Source organism: Sprattus sprattus (assembly GCF_963457725.1).
Source record: "Sprattus sprattus genome assembly, chromosome: 20".
NCBI lineage: Eukaryota > Metazoa > Chordata > Actinopteri > Clupeiformes > Clupeidae > Sprattus > Sprattus sprattus.
The window spans coordinates 12,849,741-12,873,615 of record NC_137918.1 but is presented as its reverse complement, the minus strand read 5'-3'; the positions used below and the strand labels follow the sequence as shown (position 1 = coordinate 12,873,615).

Here is a 23,875-nt window from a genome sequence, read left to right as displayed (position 1 = left end):
AGAGGACAATACGTTAGGACTTGTTATAGCACCACCTTGTTCCAGATCTGATTCAAATGAAGGACTTGTAAATTGTATGAGTCAGGAATGAGCCTTTAACACTTCAATAGTTAAAAACACACACACACAGACCAAGACAAACACACACACACAGAACAAGAGAAACACACATTCCTGGCTCTATAATAAGACTAAGACCCAGCAATACACCATTCCATCCACCCACAAAGTTCATTCAGGAGCATTAAAGTGCAGGATGTATTTGATTGGCTTTGGAGCGCCAAGATTAACAATCTTTAGCCAGGACTGAACCTTAAAACAGCTTTGACGTTTTCTTAAATCAAGATGCTCTTCCAACTATTTCAGAATTCCTTTTCATAAATGCCCCTTAAAATCGTACCTTTCATACTCCTTATGACAAGCCCAGTCACTAGTAAGAACTATTACATTTTCACATAAAGAGTTTCGTGACACCAAAAGGCAGACGAGGGTAAACGTGCTCTTACATTGCGTTGGGTATATGCAGCAACACAAAGATGGACAACTCCCAGTGGCCAGCACTCTCCAGCTGGGCCGCGTAGCTTGAGTGGAGCTGGGCCTGACACTCAGGGGACAGGTGGCTGTAGTTCAATGCTTGGAGGACATTCCACAGATGCCAGCAAAGTCGGTAGTCCAGGCGCTGGGTGGTTACTGTGCTGGGATCTAAAAGTTGCTGCAGGTTATGATGCCTGCAGATAAATGGATATGTACAGGTCAGCATTTACAAACAAATTACAAAAATCGAAATGTTCATGTTTTCAAAATGTACGACACTTAACTCAAACTCAAGATGGATAATATTGATGTACTTTTACTAGATACACTCAAGAGCCTTTAGAAAAAGAAGAATTTGAGTTCTAACCGATCTGGTGGCTGAGATGCATGCAAAACCTAGATGTGCTCATCATAGCAGTGACTTTAAGTACACATGGGCCAACAGCCTAGATGTGCTCATCATAGCAGTGACTTTAAGTACACATGGGCCAACAGCCTAGATGTGCTCATCATAGCACTGACTATAAGTACACATGGCCCAACAGCCTGTGCTCATCATAGCACTGACTATAAGTACACATGGGTTTTATTTACTTGCTTGTTTGCTGTGCACAAATAGGCCTAGGCCTACTGCACTTAAGTTCCTTTGTTTCAAAACTCTTGGATAATAAATCCCTTTTGACTGAAAATGCTTCGCAGTTTTATGTTGCACAATACAATTTAGATTGCAATATCTAGAGGAACTTTTCTTGTATTCATTTCTAGGCTCCCACCTGTAGCAGGTGCTGATGTTGCTCTTTGTGACACATATCAATCACATACTAATAAGAATGGAATATAGATTAGCTTAGATTAAGCGGGTTGTCTGTTGGGCCCCGACCTGTTACAAATACGTAAAGGTGGGCCTCGGAGTAGAAAAGGTTGGGAACCCCTGGATTACAGCATATACCTCACAAAGAACACGGACATTACATTTCACACTCTGAGGTGTCCAACTGATTGGCTTACCTGTCACTGTAGAGTTTCAGCAAGTGGAAGCATATGTCATACAAAGGCTTCTTGACCCCCCTCTCCTCCATCTCCTCTTCTACGCAAGCCAGGTCACAACTCTCCAGATAGGGAGGAAGGGGAGCACAAGCATATCTCTGTCCTTCAGGAGAACCCTACAATATAGAGAACAGACACCCACACCTGATTTGGCTGTACTTCAAGACCTCCTCACCATAAGACATCATGCCTTCAGATGGCAGAACATCTCAATATGGCAAAACATCTCAATATGGCAAAACATTTCAATATGGCAAAACATCTCAATATGGCAAAACATCTCAATATGGCAAAACATCTCAATATGGCAAAACATCTCAATATGGCAGAACATCTCAATATGGCAGAACATCTCAATATGGCAGAACATCTCAATATGGAAGAACATCTCAATATGGCAGAACATCTCAATATGGCAAAAAATCTCTCTAAATGCTGTCACATGTTACATATACTTAAACATTTAATTAATATGTTTTGATGGACAAACTGACCACTGCACTACCACAAATCAACAAAAAGAGACTTAGTAAATGGTTCTTGATACACAACAATGTATCTGTTAGTGTGTCCCCTATTTACTTAAGGACCATTATAAGTGAAGAATTATATGTTAACCCAAGCAGTGTTGTCCCAGGCAAGTTATGAATAACCTTGTGTTAACGATATGAATAACCTTGTGTTAACGTTATGAATAACCTTGTGTTAACGCTATGAATAACCTTGTGTTAACGTTTTACATTTTCAGAATTTATCGCATGATATCTCAATTTTAACTTTTCGCTTGTGAAATGGGTGCCGTTTACACCGAGGCTCCATGTTATGGGTGGGTTTTAGGGCAGTACTGTGGGGTTATTGGTCCGATAATGCGAATGATTTTGTTCTCCGCTTGAGGCCCCAGGCCTTTAGCCCTGGTTGGCCTGAAGATAGCCCTAGCTAACAGCTTGGAATCAGACCATCTACAGACTGCCAATTAGTCTACTAAATGAACAATGGGAATAAACGGCATGTCACCTTGAATTATTAAGTAACTATTACTGAATTACTATGATAAATAATCAATTCTGTATGTATTGTTAGCCAACATCCATCTTTGCCAAACTGTTTATTTCTGTTTATAAGATTAAAAAGAGTTAAAGGCACCCAGTGCAACTTTATATAAACATTCAATGAAAAATGAACATTCAATTTCTAGTCTTTTTTACACGTAGTAAGTTTCAATAACTCCATACCATTACATATCGACATTCAAGGAGCAAAGATGAGACGTTGTGAGAACTGATAGAAAATCGTAAACAACAACAATCGCCGGTGGGGAGAGGCCATTTTTCCATTGACTGGAATCCTGCTTTATTTTTTTGGAGGTCTCAATAAATAAAAAAAATGGCGGTGATTGTTGTTGTTATCGATTTTCTATCAGTTCTCACCACACAACGACGTCTCATCTTTGCTCCTTGAATGTCGATATGTAATGGTATGGAGTTATTAAAACTTACTCCGTGTAAAAAAGACTAGAAATTGAATGTTTATTTTTAAGCCTCGAAAGTTGCACTGGGTGCCTTTAAAGATGCATAAAGAAGCATGGCTCAATGATCCTGTTAACACTTTTAAAATGGACAATCGGATCACAATTGAACAGCGCTACATCTGTAAACAGCTGTAAACCACCACCACCAAGACACAAACCACTTTGCAAATTGTATTTGAACCAATCTGAGCAATTTGATTTAGCATTTCATCAGGAAAATAAGAGCAGCATGTTAGAGTACTGCTTACCTGAAAAGCAAGCTCATACTTGGCCAGTGCGTCAGAAATAGAGGCGGTGGGAGGCAGCATGTACCACAGGTGCACTGCAACACAGCGTTGCCAGTCCAGCTCGGCACACACATTTACACAGCCATTTGAAGATTGCCATACCTATGGGAGACATGGAGCAAACATGTCTACAAATGGATTTTTGGAAGTATATGCTTTCAGAAAAAAAAGTCTGGGTAATTCAAAAGAAACAAATCTCCTAAAAAAGAAAAAAAAAACGTATTAATAGGAATGCCATACTGGTTTGCCTGCCAAGAGAGCATAGATACGGAGTCTCTCTTCTTGTAAACAAGAACCCATCTGCATCCTCTTCCAGTCGCCAAGCTGAAGCGTCAGAAGATCCTGACTATATGGCAAGCCTGCCGCCTGAGACAACAGCAAGGACAGACGGTGGTCCCCTGCAAAGATTCAGAATTTAAGACAAATGGACCAAAACACATTCATAACATTTATTCATAACCCTACCCTCTCAGAAGATTAACAAACCGCTTTGCTGTGCCAGCTTGCAAGCTTGGCTGATCTTGTATCCTGTCAGGTAGCTGAAGATAGCCTCTGTTGGGCTGTGGGTGGCCACACTGAGCTCCTGGCCAATGCGTGTTTCAGCTGCACAAGATAGCCATGCAGAAAAACTCTGTCGTCGCTCTAACTGCTGCTTGTAAGAACCGCAACCTTCTTGTTCTAAGTTCTCTTCTTCGCTGGCGTCAGTGACTCCGCCCCATAATGCCTTGCACAGAGTCCATACCTGCTCCCAATGGCTCAGCAAAGCTGAAGAAAGAGAAACAGGACAGAGAATTGGGATAGTCTTCAAATGCATTCTCGCAATTATTGGAGTGTAACAATTAATGTACAAAAAAAAAAAATATATATATATATGTTGTTGTTAAAAAAGACAGGTGAAAAGTGGTTTTGGACTCTATATATAGTCCTATATCTGGAACAATACTGAAAAAAAAGAGTAAGAGGCATTTGAATTTGTACTGCTGTATTTCACATCTCAGAACCGAGCAACAGCTCTTTCTTCAGAATGTGCACCATACCGTTTTTGGTGCCATCTTCATTGAACTTGGTGATCCAGTGAGCATAATCGTGAAGTGCGTGTACACCAGGCTGTGGTTGAATGAAGGGGCAGCTCTCCTCTGTGTTGATGGTGCTGTACTTCAGGCTGATCTCCAGTGGATGCTGGTACAAAGTCTGGTTCTCCTCTGGCTCCTTGGATTCGAGACTTACCACCTGCTCCAGGTGGACTTGGAACGTGCCACTACAACAGAGGAAAGTTAGGACATGAGAACAATAAAATACAACATTGACCACAAAATGTCGTTATTGCACATGATGCTCTTCGTGCCGTTGGTGAGTAAGAGACAGCATCACCAGGTCATCTGCATAGAGCAGGGATTTTAATTCCGTGTCAAAGAGGGTGAGCACAGGTGTTGCACATTCTTCCAGTAACACTGCTAATTCATGTGCACTAAAATATTTTCTCCTTACTTTTTTAGTGAAGAATGAGATTTATTCGTGTGTGTGTGTGTGTGTGTGTGTGTGTGTGTGTGTGTGTGTTGGGTGTAAATGTGATCCATAAAGCAAGTTTACTCATTGTGTTAGATTAGGAAGGCAGAATACCTTCTCCAGGTTACTGCTCACACAGATCCTTAGCAGGTGTTGGGATCAGATGTCACTACTCTTTTATATTGGGCATACAAGCACCCCTATTCCAGACAACAGGGAAATAGCCATCTTGCAGAACAAGATTGATTTAAAAGGAAGTCAGAGAACTTCCTCAAATGATTTAGACATCATTTTCATAGAGGGAGATTTTAACATCCACATGAACAATGAAAAAAATTGTCTTACAATTGCATTCCAATCACTGATAGACTCCATCTGGTTTCCCCAAAATGTAAAACACACCCACTCATTATAGCCTCACCATTGATGTTGTATTAACACATGGTTTAGAAATTGACCGTCAGCAGTTCTACCTCAAAATATTGTCTAACAGATCACATTACATTCAATATGCAATTAAAACTCTGCACACCGCCGGAGTCAATCCTCTTCTACAGCTGTTGTTTATCTGACAAGACTACAACACAGTTCATGTCCAAACTAGCAGCTGCTCGCCTCAGTACTGCTTACTTCAGACACGGGGGCGCTAGCACATCCCCACCCCATGTTGACCTACTAACAGTCCATTAACTTCACCTAACCCTCACCCTCAACTTCGATGAATTAGCAAAATCCTGAAGGGACTATCCAAATGCTCACTCATGCATTCCCTTCCTGGATGTAAATTATCCATTTTGAGCATATTGTCACTTGCAAAAGCAGTGGAGTGAGTATACCAAAAAACAAAAGCAAGGCACTGTCATATCAACAACCGCCTTACAAAGTCTTACCCACAGCAACAGGTGTTGGCCGTGGTAAGCCATGGCATTCAGCCATTCAGCCCTCATTCTGCAGTACTGCAATCTTTTACACTAGATATGGTGCTTTAAGTGAATGACTCCTTATCAAGGCTAATGTTCTCCATAAACTATGACACTTCACCTCACCCTCAACTTCGATGAATTAGCAAAATCCTGTAGGGACTATCCAAATGCTCACTCATGCATTCCCTTCCTGGATGTAAATGATCCCTTTTGCATATTCTCACTTTCTTCATAAACTATGACACTAGATATGGTGCTTTGAGTGAATTGACTCTTTATCAAGGCTAATGTTCTCCATACACTATGACACTAGATATGGTGCTTTGAGCGAATGACTCAATATCACAGACCATCCAGATATGTCATAGATCAGCGTAGGCAGAATATATATCGACTACCAGGTGAAAGAGGAGAAACAGAATACACGGTACTCACTTTCTGCTTGTGGTGGGTTTAGCGGAGAAGCTTTGGCCCATATGGTCACCATGGAGTTGTTCTTTTGTGTCCATGTCGACGACTCCCTGGGCTGAGTGTGCCTCGCCACTGTGTGCCAGCCTCCATCCAGGGCCCCAACCCACGCGGAACGAGCGGCCGGCAAACAAGGCAGCATCCATGAGCAGCCGGCATTTCCCCTGGGTCACTGAGGTGGCCAGAGGTACAGGGCCACCAAGATGGCGCACTCCCACGGTGCGCATGGTGGCCTCCAGGACGGGCTGGGAATGGGGGAGGCTGTGGCTGGACAGAGGCATGTATGGATCAGGGCTCAGGAAGGGTTTCATCTGCTTTGGAGTGGGGGCGTTATACTGGGCCTCTTCGCGATAGGACAACAGGCCTTTGGTGTGGCTCAGTCCTGACAAAACAAAAAGCACATTTGGAGATAGTCAACAAAACATTATCCATCCAAATGGATTCAGATCAGTCAATAGAATAGTAACAGCATTTTACTTTAACATATCTATGCATTTTATGTATACAAATATTGTTTCAAATATATATAGATAGTGTAGCAATAAAAAGTTTGTAATCACGACACATTTTCAAATAACATCCACCGAATAAGGTGCAATAGGAAAAGCAAATATAGCAAAGGCATTCAAAGAATCCTCCATTTGTAGCAATCACCAAATTTGCCTTACATCTTGATAGGTTCTTCTCTCAATAGGTCTTAATTTGGAGCAGTGCTCCGGGACTGTCTTGTTGTACAATAACATTTGCTCCACGGGGTGTGGATGAAAGAGTTCCAGCCTTCCTTGTACTCTCTATCTATTTCCCACTTAACCAGCACCAGATGACCCCCTCACAACAACATGTCCTCTGTTCTCTGTGACAGAAGGCATCAGGCACTTGTCCTTATGCACATTTTCATTTGTTCTTCTCTGTGATCTTAACTCTTTAAACTTTAAATCTGCACATTTTCCCAATAGTACTTCACCCAGTGTCTTCCTTTTTTATTCCATTCCACTCCTTTGAATTCCATTTTACTCCAATCTCAATTTGCGTGGGTACTATCAAAGTCCTCCAAGGTCCTCCAAGGCAAATTAGGTTCCTATTTAAATTCCATATTAAATTGTCAAACAGACCTTTAAAATAAAGAGAGCTGGTATCACAGCTTTAATACAACATAAACTGCTTAAACAACATTTGAACAGTCACTTAAATAATCTGATAATTTTTTCCACTTCTCCAACAGGTCTGACAGGTAAAGTGTGAGTGGCTCTCTCTCTCTCTGCCACTACATGGAATAGATTACAATTCCTCATTTACACCATAATGTCTTACATAATTATAAAGTAACAGGTGTCATGGATTCCCACCGACTGTTATGAATGGAATACTATGGAGCGTGAACCTCTGTGACTCGTGAGAGGAACCTACAGGGTCAAAGAGCAGACCTCTGACTCGTGAGAGGTACATACGGGGTCAAAGAGCGTGAACCTCTGTGACTCGTGAAAGGAACCTACAGGGTCACAGAGGGTGAACCTCTGTGACTCGTGAGAGGAACCTACGGGGTCAAAGAGCATGAACCTCTGCTTGTGAGAGGTACATACAGGGTTTAAGAGCATGAACCTCTGACTCGTGAGAGGTACATACAGGGTCAAATAACTTGAACAGGGTCAGCTCCTCTCCCTTGCCCTTCCTGAACATGTTAATTCAATGGTTGTGATTACCACTGCAAGTGTGTATAGGGTCGCCAGAGGACTGATTAACGATAAGACTTAAACGTTTAGCGTCCATTTTCCAAATGACACCAGGAAGCCTATAAGTGTGTTTGTGTGTGTGTCCCTACTTCATACGACTACTTTTTAAACTACATGGCATTTTGTTTTACATGACGCCATGAAGTAACGTTGAATACACAACTGTTATGTAAGGCTTCATAAATACTGTAATGCGGTTTGTATACGGCGCAGTTATTAGTCAGGAAAATACAGTATGTGACTTCACTGGAAATTAAATGAATGCATTGGCTATCTGACCATGTTACTACTGTGCCAGTAGAACTTTAAGGTACATGCGATTCCAACCCAACATTTGTGAGTGGTATGACATGTTATTCACATTTCACACAACATCTGAAACTGCATGAGTCTCCTATTTTGGTTTGTGTAACTAGACAGTAAAAAAAAAAACAACAAAAACAGATATAAGTAAAAATGGATTGTGAATGAAGACCAGTGGTGTACATACAGCCCACGTCAATATGCAGTACTGTACTGGGCAGAAGTAGGCAAGCTCTCACCATATCGTCTCTCCAGAGTTTGAAGAGAGGACATCTGAATATCGGACGCTTCCTGTTGATAAGGGTCTCCATCATCTTCATCCCCAACAAACAAAGAAGCCTTCATGATCTGTTTGATAAAAAAAAAAAAAATGTGAACAATTCGAACGTCGCAGTCATGCTGAATAATACGATTGACTGTCCACCAAAAAGGTACTAAGACAAATGTATAGTATTACTTTCTATTGAATGCTCAATAAAGGCTCATATTCACAAAAGACTTCACAGAGGACTAATACTCTCATGGACTAATGTTATGAATGATTTTGGATTGAAATCAAATGGATTCAATTTGTAGTCATCTTTTTGGATCTTAAGGCATGTATGGCGTTGCAAGTGTGCATGGTCACCGCAGTGAAGCATGGCACTGTAAAACGTGTCGTTTTCACTAATGCACTGTAAAACTTGGGAGACATTAGTACCCTCTCTCCAGACCCTGGGTCATCATGCTCTTTATTCCAACACAACCATAACCCAGACATTGTAAGGCCACAAAATGCATTCTGAAAAAAAAGGTGAAGGTATCACATGATTTCAACCCTGTTGAGCTCCTCTTGAGGAGGATTTTGGATTTAAAGCAGAGCAGCACTCCCCCATTTTTGCAACCCTTGATCTAAGTCAGGGGTCTCAAACTACCCACCCGCGGGCCAGATCAGGCCTGCCAAGCGATTTCATCCAGCCCGTCGGTTCCTCAGAATGTTGCAAAAAATTCCATTGATTTGAATGGGCCACCCCAACATTTACCGCTGCCATTGGCAACGGGTTTTGTGCTTCCAATTCACATCTTTCATATCATTCCGCAAGCAGTCCAGTCATTGACCCTAATAGAAACGTATTTGAGGTAAGCAACTGGCACGAAATGGCAACAAAAATCATTAAAAATAGGTATTTCGGAGGAATGTCTTCTATCGTGATCACACGTGGTAAATTTGCCACACACAAAAGTGCCATCTACAGTGTTGTGATAGGCAAGCCAACAGATCAAACAAATCTGGCCCCCCACTGACCAGACTGGACGCGTATCGTCATTAAGTATATGTCTCATATATTTCAATTTTGTCATCTTGTGAGATTGATCACTGAAAAACTGAAATATATCTTTATGTTTATAAGGGAGGTGGGGGGGTATCATTTATGCTGCATGGTGTATATACACACTTCTGTGTTTTAATGCCACATTGATCATGTAAAAAGGTTCATTTTACAAATATTGCAAATAAATAACAAATAAATAATGTTTTGCTGTTTCAGGAAGCAATACATGATTTTATTTTCAGCTATATTTCATTGGTAACTACATGATGGTGTAGCAGGTCTCCTGTTATCTTTCACGTTTAAGCTACTTTTTCCCAGGTTGCTGAAAGTTTTACAGATGCCAGAAAATAAACAGCACAAAATTCAGTCAGACAACATTGTTTACATACATCAAGTTAGCTTTCCGTAAGCTAATCTAGTAAATATGTATGCCTATGACAGTTAGCTTTATAAAGTCTGCTACTGACGAAATGTTTCTAGTTTTCAAAATGTATCAAGTTAGCAACTAGGCTAAAAGGTTGTAATTGATGACAATAGAGAAGTCCTTGATGAAAGTAAAGTGTCAAGCATTAAAAGTGTTACTTCAAGCATAAATCATTACTTACACTTACATTACAACAGCCCTATGTCTTATTTGAAAGCAAGGCAATGCATAAAGGAAAACCAGATTCGATAAATAAATAATAGACTTTTGACATATTTTTCATCCATTCCAGCAACCTTAAACACTGACATCTTTTTCACCCATTCCAACAACCTGAAACACTGACATCTTTTTCACTCATACCAACAATCTGAAACACTGACATCTTTTTCACTCATACCAACAAGCTGAAACACTGACATCTTTTTCACTCATACCAACAACCTGAAACACTGACAAATAGACATAAACTTGACGACACACCGGAGGATCACCCTGGTGCACATTCCGTTGGCTGTCAGAACAGAGCAAGTACGAAGAAATTACAATTACAAAAAAAGGAATGCATTGACCAAATGAGAAGTGACATAATGATTAGTAAAATCTTGGTATTGCCATGAAATGTATTAAATGTATCAATGTCTTTATGCAGTTTAGTACCTGAAGAGTGTGGGGGTTGATGCCCAGAGAAGAAGGGATGTGACTTGAAGATGACACAAGCTGGCTAAGAGAGTCAGGTTCAGGCAGCTGCTTCTCCAGTGGGGAAGGACTTCCAAAATCGTCCTCGTCCAGAAGGCCATCTACAGTGGGCTCCTGGGTAATGTCTGCCATGTCACTATCCATCTCTGTCACATGACTCAGCAGCTCAGGCAGAGCCAGCTTCTGTGAAAGAGAGCAAGAACTTAATAATAATAATAATAATAATAATAATAATAATTCATTTTATTTTTTTGAGCACTCTTCATTCAGGCAGAATCTCAACTTATTTAATAGGCATCATGGACATAAAATGCATGCATCCAAAAAGTGTTTTAGATTCATCAACTATGGAAGCCTGTCTGTCTGTCTGTTTAAAATAATAATAATAATAAACTAATCTCGATGGGTTGCATATCATATGGCCAGCTGTATCAGGCACAGTTACATTACAGTTTAATCGCCTTTTATGGCTATAACAAAAAAAAACATCACAAAAACGTTAGCTTTGCCTTGTTACTTACAAAGACATTCAGAGTAGACACTCAAATTATTTCAGGCATTCTAACATTTCTGTCGGATGCAGTAAATATCCGTAGGCTATCAATATATCATTATGCCATAACACAAACTATCCCATTAGCTGTATTTCGCAACCAGTTATATTGGATCTCATGACCAACGCAAGGTTATTCATAATATGATGAACCACTTGCCGTCCGAACCAGTCCTTATGTGTTTATTTTTTCCCTACAGCCAAATAAATGATCAAATTTTGAAAGAAAACTGACATGCATGTATTCTACCAATAGGTGGAGGGGGAGCGGAAGATAGTATGTAAATTTGGTTGAAATATGTTCCTGTTGTCCGAATTCAAGGTTAATTTGCGGTTTGTTGTTGCAGAACAGATATAGAGCAATTACCAGACACCAATAATATTGCAGGCTCCAGTTATTAGGAGCACCACTGGCCAACTACCTGTGACAGTTGAGGACCCAGTGGTTGAGCGTTTGGGGGCACAGGCTGCAAACCTGCAGCTGGAGGTCCAGTCTTTACTTTCTTTAAATCGGTCTTAATTTCTTCTTCCTCGTCCGAGTCCTGTAACCCATACTTGGAAAAGTGAGCGACCTGCAACAAAAAGATGAGGGAATCTATTGTGAATTAATCTTTTAAGAATTATAATTATAAATAAATAATTTGTCAAGACACAGAATGAGGCAACAAACAGAGACAGTCTACTTAACAGCATCAAATGCAGACCAAACATTTGGAAACATTTATCAAATATTTAAATGATGGGTCAACAATTCGATTCCATACCGATTATCAATTCTAAACCGATAAAACGATTATCGATGCATTTCGAGACAGAATCGTTTTAGATAGACTCAAGAAAATCGAATAATCGATTTCCCCCCCCACCCCTAGTATGTTCCATGTCAAAGCAATAAGGACATGAGGAATAATTAATTAAAGACAAATGGGGTTTGGGGCTGGATGCAAAGATGGAAGCGGTTTATTAACATTAATTAACGCATTGAGGCAATGAGTACTTTGCCAAGAAGGGGTGTAATACATCTCCATAGAATGTTCACAATATTACATATACAGCTTTAATAAATCATAAACAGTGAATATTAACATTAAACTTGATCAGGACAAAGCTACCAATGCACGCATACCTCAAACACCCAAGATCCCGTCTCTGGTCGGTACTCAAGGAACCGGGCACCTTGTTTCCGGGAAGCCGTCTCCAGCCTCCCCTCATAGTTCATGTCAACCAAACGATCAGGACTTCTTATCTGGCTACAAGTGGTCTTGTCATTTGGCCATACTCCATCAAGTGTCACCTCAGCTCGTCTAGTTAGAAAGTGAGGCAAGAGACAAATAGAAAGTAAGCTCAAATATAAAAGTATACAAGATGAAAGTAAGCTCAAATATAAAGGTATACAAGATGAAAGCCTTGGTTTGAACAATGTGGATACTGTCCAAGGCTAAATTCTTCTGATAAAATCGTTTCAATACATGCCACATTTCATGTCAATTCACAGAACCTTTCAGCATGAATTATGCATATCTATTAGGGATGCAAATGATTAATCGACTTTAGATTAATTGTCGATTAAGAGGTTGCTCGATCAAAATGTATTAATCACGATTAATCGCTAGAGGGCGCTAGCGCGAGAGACCGGTTGAAAACAAAATGAAGCGAGCGAGAAGAAGTGCGGTGTGGGACCACTTCAACATTGTTAATTCAGGCAAAGAAGTCAAATGTTCTCTGTGTAATGCGGTATTGAAATACAATAGTTCCACTAGCTCACTCAGTTATCATTTGAACACTGTGCATGCAGCTGTCCTGCATGGCACCACCAGTTCACCTGGTTACTGCCGCGAGTTAAGACTGTAGTCTTAAAACTCAAGTTAGCTATTAGTTCGTTAGCGGGCTAGCTCACCTAGACTTCATAGAGTTAGCTACCTAGCTCGTTAGCGGGCTAGCTCACCTTGCTATGAATATGAATATCTCTGTCTACTCCCGCGCTAACGTGTGCCCGCGAGTTTGGCTCATGAGAGTTAGTAAGTAAGTAAGAGTTGAGTTGGCTATTTAGCTTGATAGCGGACTAGCTCACTCAGGCTTAATGATATTAGATACCTAGCTCGTTAGCGGGCTAGCTTACCTTTGCCTGATGGCTTGCCATTAAGAATGTAACTACTCTATCCCTCACTAACGTGAGCGCGAGTTAAATTTAGCTTGTAATAGCCTAGATGCAGTTTCTTCATAATCTATCCACAAGTTAGATACAAGATTACATATATAGTTACAAGATAGGCTCAATAATATTCTGTTTGGCTCTCTATTTCATTTCTTCTATTCTTTTTTTTTTTATGTCTGTTTCAAATGCAAGAACTGAGCCAGTCCATAATTTATTTCTTTGTTTTAAATTAAAGAATGTATTTTGTTATACCATAAAAAAACTTTTCTGCTTTCTTTTCCTAATGCATAATTACTTGAGGAATGTATAATAGAATAGAATATAATTATCATAATGTAATGTAATAGAATAACTCAACTATTTAGCTGATATTTGTAAAGGCCCTATTGAAGCACTGAAACTCAGGTGAAAAACGCCGCTTATCAATTAATCGAAAGTCGATCGATAAGATTATCAACTAATGATTAATGAATTAATCGATAATTTGCATCCCTAATATCTATAATAGCTGTATTTGACCTACAAATTTGTATTGTAGTAATAATTCATGATTTTACTTGGAATAGGATACTTAGTATTGTTATACGCTTCTGTTGCTTATATACAGTGCCACTTTAAAGTATGTGAACCCCTTGACCATTTAAGCTTTTTCTGTTGTTTTACCATGATTTTTCATTTTTTTATCACCAATTTTCCATAGATGAAATGTCAGGTTTATGTTTATCATTTGCATGTACTTGTTTAGAGGAAATTGTTTGAGTAGCCGAAAAACTACATGAAACATGGAATTAGTCCATTTCAAAAGTAAGTGAACCCCCAGCTGAATTGATAAAGTCAAGCAGGTAACAGATTCAGTGAAACTTATTTGGGTGATTAATCAGTCAATTGAGCAAACCGATCATCTGAGACATCCTTAGGGAAAGGTTTGGGCAACACAGATTAAAAGAGAGAGGAAACCAACCAAACTACTGTAGTGCCAAGGTGTACCCACACAGATCAACAATGCCGAGAGGAAACGAGATATCCGAGAACATCAGGAAGAAGGTACTGACAGCCCATCAGTCTTGGGAAAGCTATAAGACCATCTCCAAAAGATTCCAGCTCCATCCATCCATCCAAGACAAATCATTTTGAAATGGAGGCCATTCAACATGGCCGCATCTCTGCCTAGAAGTGGACGCCCATCAAGACCATCACCAAGAAGCACCAGAAGAAGAATAAATCAGGTAAAAGTCAACCCACACATCACCTCTAAAGAGTTTCGGACCTTTCTGGCAGCATCTGGGGTAAATGTACATGGGTCTACAATCAGACGAAAATTGTTGGTTTTGATCGTGACAAAATAATTCTATCTCGGACTCATCTGTTTAAAGAAGGGACTTCCAGAAGGCCTTTGGTTTATCCAAGTGCTCTCGGGCAAAGTTGAAACGGGCAGTTTTGTTCTTTCTTGAGAGCAGAGGCTTCCTTCTAGCAACCCGATCATGAATGTCATGTCTATTCAATTTTCGTCTGATTGTAGACCCATGTACATTTACCCCAGATGCTGCCAGAGAGGTCTGAAACTCTTTAGAGGTGATGTGTGGGTTGACTTTTACCTGATTTATTCTTCTTCTGGTGCTTCTTGGTGATGGTCTTGATGGGCGTCCACTTCTAGGCAGAGATGTGGTCATGTTGAATGGCCTCCATTTCAAAAGTATTTGTCTTGGATGGATGGAGCTGGAATCTTTTGGAGATGGTCTTAAAGCTTTCCCAAGACTGATGGGCTGTCAGAACCTTCTTCCTGATATCTCGTTTCCTTTCGGCATTGTTGATCTGTGTGGGTACACCTTGGCACTACAGTAGTTTGGTTGGTTTCCTCCCTCTTTTAATCTGTGTTGCCCAAACCTTTCCCTAAGGATGTCTCAGATGATCGGTTTGCTTAATTGACTAATTTAGCACCCAAATAAGTTTCACTGAATATGTTACCTGCTTGACTTTACCAATTCAGCTGGGGGTTCACTTACTTTTGAAATGGACTAATTCCATGTTTCATGTAGTCTTTTGGCTACTCAAACAACTCCCTCTAAAAAAGTACATGCAAATGATAAACATAAACCTGACATTACTTCTATGGAAAATTGGTGATGAAAAAAATTAAAAATCATGGTAAAACAACAGAAAACTCATAAGTGGTCAAGGGGTTCACATACTTTAAAGTGGCACTGTATATGTTTTATATGTCGCTTCAAAGAAAAGTGTCTCCAAAACAGCTTAACCTTACCTGTTAAGGCCTTCCCCCACTGGTGGTTTGGTCATGTCATCCGGATAGATTATAATTTCCTTTCGTCGAAAATGCACAATGTCATCCAGATTCATGTTGGTCAGATTAACTACACCAGCGAAGAACACTGAGCCGTAGCCTGAAACAAAGCAACAAGAAAGAAATTGGCAGTTTGTGCACACATGCATTTTTCTGGATTATTTTGTGGCAAAAGAAACCAATTCAAATGCCAGCATGAATTCAATTACAACAATTTAGCCTCAAGTTGCGATGCCATTATGAATGAGCCTACAAAATGTAATCAAGATTGGCCCTTATGGCTTATATTAACTGCTGAAATTGTATTAGCCATTAATGGCCATTTTGTTGAGCAATCTGAGGGGAACTGAAGGAGATGTGGGCAAATGTAGCACACCAAATTTTAAATTGTTATCTTGAGTAGTTCTCGAGATGTCGAAATGAGTCAGTTGCAGCGCCGTATGGATGGAATTTGAAGACGTGAAGACCAAAATGTGGCGTCTCATCAGCGTTACGGCACACCAAGGCCATGACAATTAATAAAAGGGACTCATGTAAGTTTGTGTCCTTGCATTTTTTGCAAAATTGAAACGTTGGGAATCTTTGGGGCTGGAAATTGGCAGTTCTAGGCCTATTAGATTTGGGAAATCATAAGGAATCAGTGGAAAGAAGTAGTTTTGTTTTAACCCATGCGGTTGATAAGAGATGAGCCAAAATGTGAATGTGTTTATTACTTCTTCTTCTACTGCCTTCTTGTGTCCCGTTTGTTTCACATTTGGTACAAACGATACATTTTACGTGCCACAACAAATGAGCCCATCAAGTTTCATGAAGATCGGCTATTCCCACTAGAAATGTAGGCAAATAGGCCAAGAAACCAAATGTCAGATTGTTAGCCTAAGCAGTTCTAGGCAGCTGTGGCCTACTGGTTAGGGTTTCCGGCTGGTAGCCAGAGGGTGGCCGGTTCGATCCCCGACCAGTAGGAAAAATGTGGCCGGGGGAAGCGGTAGAGTACTTCATCCACGGCTGAGGTGCCCTTGAGCAAGGCACCTAACCCCAATCACTGCTCCCCGTGCGCTCAAAAGCAGCTCACTGCTGTGTGTATCACTGTGTGCATCACTACCCTGGATGGGTAAAATGCAGAGATAAAATTCAGAGTGTGTGTGTGTGTGTGTGTCACTATCTCTGCCGTAAACAGTCACTAGGGCTCATTTCCATTTCCATTCCATAAGAGATATTGAAATGTGGCAGTTGTAACCTTAACAATCAGAAGGTAGTGACATTATAGGCCATGTCTTCAAATTTGATTGACGAATAACTTAAGGGATTTTGATCTGGCAATCCGTTTTAGTCATTTAAAACTGAAAAGACTGTCTGATAGAAGGAGAATACAAAATATATAGCAGCAATGAGGGGGCCAAGCAGCCTAACAAGGCTTAGTCAAACTTAATGCCATCATCTATAGGGCGTGGTCGTAAACTCTATCAGATTTTATAATAATTTACTAAAGACTGGCTGAGATCATTTTGTTGTGTTACAGCTTTGCCACCAATTTGAATCAGCCGTCCTGGAAAAATGCTTTAGAAAATCAAGAATCCGACACATTAACCTTTAGTGAGTCCTGGTCTGAAGATCATGTTTGCCTAATTTTATGAACAAATGCCTATGTTTGCTTATTGAAGTGCTCCCTAAGGGCTCAGATACACATACGCGTTTTTGTAAAAACGCGACGCTAGGAAATACATTGATTCCTATGGTACGGCGCGCTTTCACGCAAAGCGCCCCGTACCATAGGAATCAATGCATTTCCTAGCGTCGCGTTTTTACAAAAACGCGTATGTATATCTGAGCCCTAATGGTGAAATGGCATACGTTTTTTGGTTGTTATAAGAAGAGACAAATCACTGACGAGAAAATGAATGGGGGAAATGTGAGGGAATCCATAATGCTTAACATGGCAGAGTTGTAACTGGAAGTCCTGCCGTGTATTATAAAGAGCCAATCACATTGTTGGAAACGGACCTAACCGATTTTAAGTGCAGATGTAATTTTATTCTTACCTTTTCTTCCAATGGTAAAATTCTCCACCACACACTCGCTATTCTCATTGAGCATCCCGCTGAGCTCCTCCATAGATGGGATAGTGTAGTAGCCGACACGGCAGAGGACTACCCCTGGAGGAAGAGGATTACAAAAGAAATATCAGCTATTTAGAATTTTACCCCCAACAACTTCTTTGCTTTAAAATGTCTTTCTCAAAGACATTCTTTTTTTTATCTATTCTATTCTAAAATGTTGGTCAATTTCAGTGATGACAGGAATATGGAAAGGGCATGTATATCAACTTTAAAAAAAACTCACTGTATTAACATTTTAATCATTAAAAAAGACCCTGATTTTAAAAAATCAAGTCATTTGAATACATTTCTAGACCTTGAATATAAAAAACTAAATTAAAGACGAAATATCAGTGTTTTGGCACCATAAGAATAGAAGAAAAAAAACCCTGAACACAAACCTGCTGGGTGGGGGGCCTTTGGTGAATCTGGTTCTTCCTCTAGCTCCTCTGGAACATCGTCTTTCATGAACGTGTTCTCATTGATGGGGTCCAAGCTATGGTCATTTCTGTTTTCTCTTTCACCTCCGCTTTTATTTGAGATGAATTCACACACAGTGTTCTGCTGGTCAAGGGTTTCTGGCAATGAAGAAGAATCTTCTCCAGCCAGGTCTGTTCGGTTCACGTCTTCAGACTCCTCTATGCAACTGGAGAAACAGTGTGTCAGTGTTTATATTTATTTATTGAAACTGGAATTTGAGCAGCTAATCAGAGCACAGAAAGAAAACTCTTTCAACTTGACAAGAGATCTCTTCAAGAGTCTTGAAGAGATCTTTTAGCATTCCCAATCAAGCTGATTATCCAACATAATATTAGAATACAACCTGCCAACTAGTCCAACTAAGGCTGCAAAACACTTTGGTGTCATTAATTGACAACACTTTGGTGTCATGCTTCAAAACACTTTGGTGTCATGATTGAAAACACTTTGGTGTCATGATTGACAACCAGGCCAGTTTCTCTAAGCATGTGGCTTCCATCTACAGACTGTTGTTTTTCTCTCTCTCATTTTGAAGCTCAGGCCCCAGCCTTTTAAAGACGAGGCTATTGCAAATGGTCTTCATTCAGACCTGCTTGCCTACATCTATATTGTTCTATGTATTGAGTTTGGTTTTTGTTATAGATTCTACATTTTCAAAATGATTTTCTAAGTTGCTTTGGATAGCATGCCTGCTATTGAACATACTGCAGCTTCAGAGCAGAATGACAATCCAAATGACCTCTGACCTTAGGGGATACTCTGGAGGCGAGGCCAGGTCATCCACATCCCTGTCCACAGTCGAAAGGTTGCTACTAGAAATATTCTTCAGTACCAGCTTCTTGATGTTCTTCCTACAATTGTATACAACTTGGATTAGCAGTGACAGTTTATATCAAGCAAACACAAGAATGATCAAAATAGTGTTTCTTCACCTCGGCACAAAGGTTCCATTAGTCAAGGAGGGCTCGTCATCATCCAGGCCATCAAAGAGCACTGACTTTAAGGTGCCAGAGGGGGTAAGTGCTTTGGGACGCACCCTTGTGGCAGGTCTAGGGGTCAGTTTATAGTGGGTTGATGAAATGAGAGCCTTCTGAGCTGCAGGATTGGTGGGCTTCAGACGCTGTCAAAACAAAGGGTTGCTAGATGCAATCAGACAGCTCTCACTGATGTGCAGATCATGAAATCATTTCTAGGCAATGCAAGGCACTTGGAGATTAACATAAGTTTTTTTCCCCCCTTCTGTGTATATATATTGGCCACATGACACTACATTTATCTTTACATATCAATAATATATAGCAGATAACGTAATGACAATAACCTCAGCCTGGCTGGTACTGAAACCTTATTTACAGGGGAGGAAAAAACGTTTTGTTCCAAATGATGAGGATCTGCAAGGACTCAGTCACATTTGAACTCCAACAGGCTGCTCACTGGGAAATCCAAAATCCCTTCCCTCTATTGTTAATTATTATTATTTAGCTGTGGCAGATAATGTCCACAGCATCCTAAGTTTTTAGCTGTCTGTTGCTGCCTGTACGGTCTCGTTGCCTTTGTGAAAAATTACAAATAAAGTACTTTGAACTTTTGAACTTGAACAATGGTCATTTTGGTGATTACCATTTAATAATTGAGCAATCATAGTACCCACTTGATTTATTTATGTAATTTGGTAACTGGAAATTTTAAAATTGAAACCGATTACAATGAACCCCTTTATATGCTCAGAATCCATGCTCCTTCATTTATTTAGTGGCTACATACATTCAGGAACAAATCCAAGACATGAGCTAGAAGGCTGGAAGTGATTTAGCACTGAATTACCCAATTCTTTGTGGTAATTAATGAGGCTAACATGGTATATATATGTATATACAGCGCGGAAAAAATTAAGAGACCACTTTTAAAAAATTATCAGTTTTTCTTTTTTTACTATTTATTGGTAAGTGTTTGAGTAAAATTAACAATTTTGTTTGCTTTATTCAATAAACTACTGACAACATTTCTACTAAATTTCAAATAAAAATACTGTCATTTAGAGCATTATTTGCAGAAAAATGACAATTGGTCAAAATAACAAAAAAGATGCGGTGTTTCCAGATATTGATTTCTGATCTCTTCCTAAGTTAAAGCATAAGTATTGTGTAGTTTAAGAATCTATATGAACTTGTTTTTTTTGCATTATTCGAGATCTGAAAACATTCCATTTCATTTTGCTATTTTATATTATAAATGCTCTAAATGACAATATTTTTATTTGAAATTTGGTAGAAATATTGTCGGTAATTTATAGAATAAAACTAAAATGTTAACTTTACTTTAACTCATACCAATAAATAGTAAAACCAGAGAAACTTAATTTTGAAGGGCTGTATATCTCCTCACCTCTTCCTTCTTCTTGGGGTCAGACAAGGGGTTTCTGAAGAGTGGGGAGTCACCGAAGGGCGAGTATGCCAGTGCATTGATCTGCTGCGTTAGTACGGCCTGCTGCGCTGCGGCTGCGCTGGGGTCTGTGAGGGACATTTGCTGCTGTGGGACTCCAAGACCAAGAGAACCTGTGCCCGTGTTAAATGCAGACGGTCCAAACGCTCCCATTGTTGTACCCATGGTCGTGCCCATCTTGTTCTGGCTGGTTCCAAAGAGTGAAGTCTGCCCGGGACCAACAGCTGCAACAGAAAACAACATATGGACAAAGGCTTAGTCAAAGTCAAAGTCGCTCTATTGTCAATAACTTAATATGTCAAGACATACAAAGGAATAGATAGGACGTTTCCCACTCTCCCACGGTGAAACATATAAAGGTGCACAGGCACAACAGATAAGACAAGACATTTCCTAAAACTAAGTAAACATTAACATTCATAAACCTTTCATATTTGCTTTCATTATCTACTATGGCTACTCATTTCATTGTTTGCAATTAAGTAGTTTAAACTGTTCACAGACTAAATCACAGAGTAATTGCAAATTAATAATTTCCCAGTTAATGATAGAGACAATGTCAGACGTTGTGCAAGAGGGGCTGTCCCTGTCATTAACGAGCAAAGAGTAAACCTCAATTCGTCTATTCTCAAAAAAAAGCAAAACAAGACTCACCAATGATTTTAAATCAGATTACATCTCAACATAAAGCGACCCTGGGTCAAGCTAGTTTTACAATCTGACTGACAGAAAATGTTTTAATAAACAAACAGCCACATAAAACAGCTTCCATATTCACCGACCAATTAACTAAGGTTCTGATTGGAAAAAGGGCCATTATATAAAAGCAATGGCCTCTATTGCATTTCCTAGAAGCTAACTGAGGTCTTTGCTGAAATACAAGTCGCACAGATTTGCTTTTTCGTCCTCGATTGCAGGAGGCGTGCCTTCATTGAATATAATCACCCCAGTGCTTAACGCATAATTTTTCTAAGGGCATCGGCAGAATAAACGCGATAACTAAAGGCAACAGCCTCTGAGTCTACTGCATTACCATGACCCTGGCTCTGATTCTGGATGAAGACAACAGATTAACACCGTGTGTGTGTGTGGGGGAGGGGGGGGGGGGGGGGGGGATGATACTATGTGCATAATGTAGGTCAGGTGCAAAGATAAGAAGGCAGTTGTACATGTTTTTATTAAATGTATTAATTAGTGAATGAATGAACGAGTGACTGTAGGCCTACGTTGATATAGGGTTAGGTATGAGTATGTATATCGGCTGTCTTTTAGATTGAATGAATGGCTTGGAGGAATGGATAGGCTGCTCCTTAAAATAACAATATCCCTATCAAATAAACCGAAACTAAACTAAACCAATTGAGGAGTAGAGAGAAATGGCATAAACTTGTGTGTATGTTATATTATTGAATAACGGAGGACTGCGTTAATGAAGTGTGGCTATCCATACCCATATTGGTGGCTGTATCAATATCTTTTCATGTAGCCAACCGATTAGACCTCCATAGGGTGCGTACTGCGCTACCTACGGCAAGTACAGTCCTGTTTGGCGCCAATACCAGTCAGAAAAATTAGCACATTGGCCGCGATGGCCAGGTGCAGTGTACATGTATTGTACCTTCTCATCATCAATACCTTTTCATCAATCGTGACATTTCTTCAGACCAAAGAATGAACAGAAATACAAAATGTTGGCACATAATGTAGAAAAGACCAAAAAACAGGTCTTCTGTTTACGGTGAAAGCATTCAGTGAAAATAAAAAAGCACTCATATTAGCTCAGTTCGTAGCTTGAACCTGTCTTAATTATGTATTCGAAAAAAAAATCAGGAAACAGACACTTTTTCCATCAAGTCTAAACTAAAAACATTCCTCTTCAGTACATACGGTAGTTAGGAATGGTGTATGGAGATCTGGCACATTTTATTGAACCCTTGACTGAGAGCTGCCTCAACTGTTGTTCCAAAATGCAAATACCCAATTAATACCCAATTCCTCATGGCATCATTATGTCAAACTGCAGTTGTCATGTTTGTCTATTCATAATAATGCATGTTACATACAGTGCCACTTGAAAGTATGTGAACCCCTTGAGCACTTAAGCGTTTTCAGTTCGTAGCTTGAACCTGTCTTAATTATGTATTTGTATTTTATTATTTATGTATCTGAGATACTCATGCCTTTTTCATTTACACTGGATGTTTTCACTGCAAACAGAAAAAGAACAATTTAAAAACATGCATAAATGGAATATGTGCACAAACCTGCCCCGAAGCCAGCACCCAGTGTCGTGCCTAGCCCAGTTGCAGCAGTTTTGTTACCAAACAGACCCCCTCCTGCGGGGTTGGCACCAAAGCCTTGGAACATTGAAACAAAGAGTACATTAGTCATAAAATCAAACTACAGACACACAGCTCTAAGATATATTTACTTTTAGGAATTGCCTAGAAAGCAAGTGTAAACTAAATAAAATAATTTACATGTAAATTGCAAAATTGGTATATTGCTGAAAATGCTCTGTGCTGCAACTGATGGCAGTAGACAATGGTATACATAAATGGTATATGTAATGCTTGTAATATTTTGTTGAGCCAAATTCAGATTTTAAGGTAGGACTATATGCACTAAGGAAATATGATTCTGTAACGGCAAAAACACAAACTATTTTTCAAAACCAAGACGATAGGATATCAGACTTACCAAAGTTGGCCGTTTGTGTATTAGTGCCCAGTGTTAGTGCAGGCTTGTTTCCAAACAGGCCAGTTCCAGTCCCAAAGGATGGAGCACTTGTTGTGGTCGTCCCGAAACCACCAGGTTTGTTTCCAAACATATTCTGTGACAAACAAAAACCCCAGGCATAAAAAATAAATAAATAATCAATATTAGGCCACCATTTAGAAGCATTCCAATCAGAGGTGCACATGCGTGTGTGTGTGTGTGTGTGTATGTGTGTGTGTGTGTGTGTGTCTGTGTTTGTGTGTGTCCTGATCGCCACTTAATATGCACGTGTGAGTTACTGTGTGTCGTTTGTGCGAATAAAAACTGACTGAAGTCAGCCTTGTTTGTTTGTTTGTTTGTTTGAAGTCAG

The 23,875-nt window shown here is 39.8% G+C and overlaps 1 protein-coding gene across 2 annotated transcripts in view; it reads right to left on the bottom strand.

The window, feature by feature from the left end:
• Window positions 1–23,875, bottom strand: part of nup98 (nucleoporin 98 and 96 precursor) — a 42,847-nt gene that overhangs the window by 4,276 nt on the left and 14,696 nt on the right. For both annotated transcript variants that reach the window (XM_080858817.1, XM_080858818.1), the window contains 19 exons: window positions 23,488–23,620; window positions 23,052–23,144; window positions 20,731–21,011; window positions 19,278–19,465; window positions 19,092–19,196; window positions 18,267–18,511; window positions 17,809–17,922; window positions 15,731–15,869; window positions 12,442–12,619; window positions 11,738–11,887; window positions 10,724–10,945; window positions 8,566–8,674; window positions 6,261–6,675; window positions 4,434–4,654; window positions 3,883–4,161; window positions 3,637–3,794; window positions 3,358–3,498; window positions 1,543–1,697; window positions 507–728 (listed from right to left, as the gene is read on the bottom strand). In XM_080858817.1, the coding sequence (XP_080714943.1) occupies window positions 507–728; window positions 1,543–1,697; window positions 3,358–3,498; window positions 3,637–3,794; window positions 3,883–4,161; window positions 4,434–4,654; window positions 6,261–6,675; window positions 8,566–8,674; window positions 10,724–10,945; window positions 11,738–11,887; window positions 12,442–12,619; window positions 15,731–15,869; window positions 17,809–17,922; window positions 18,267–18,511; window positions 19,092–19,196; window positions 19,278–19,465; window positions 20,731–21,011; window positions 23,052–23,144; window positions 23,488–23,620 (3,548 nt within the window). The remainder of the gene's footprint in view (window positions 1–506; window positions 729–1,542; window positions 1,698–3,357; window positions 3,499–3,636; window positions 3,795–3,882; window positions 4,162–4,433; window positions 4,655–6,260; window positions 6,676–8,565; window positions 8,675–10,723; window positions 10,946–11,737; window positions 11,888–12,441; window positions 12,620–15,730; window positions 15,870–17,808; window positions 17,923–18,266; window positions 18,512–19,091; window positions 19,197–19,277; window positions 19,466–20,730; window positions 21,012–23,051; window positions 23,145–23,487; window positions 23,621–23,875) is intronic.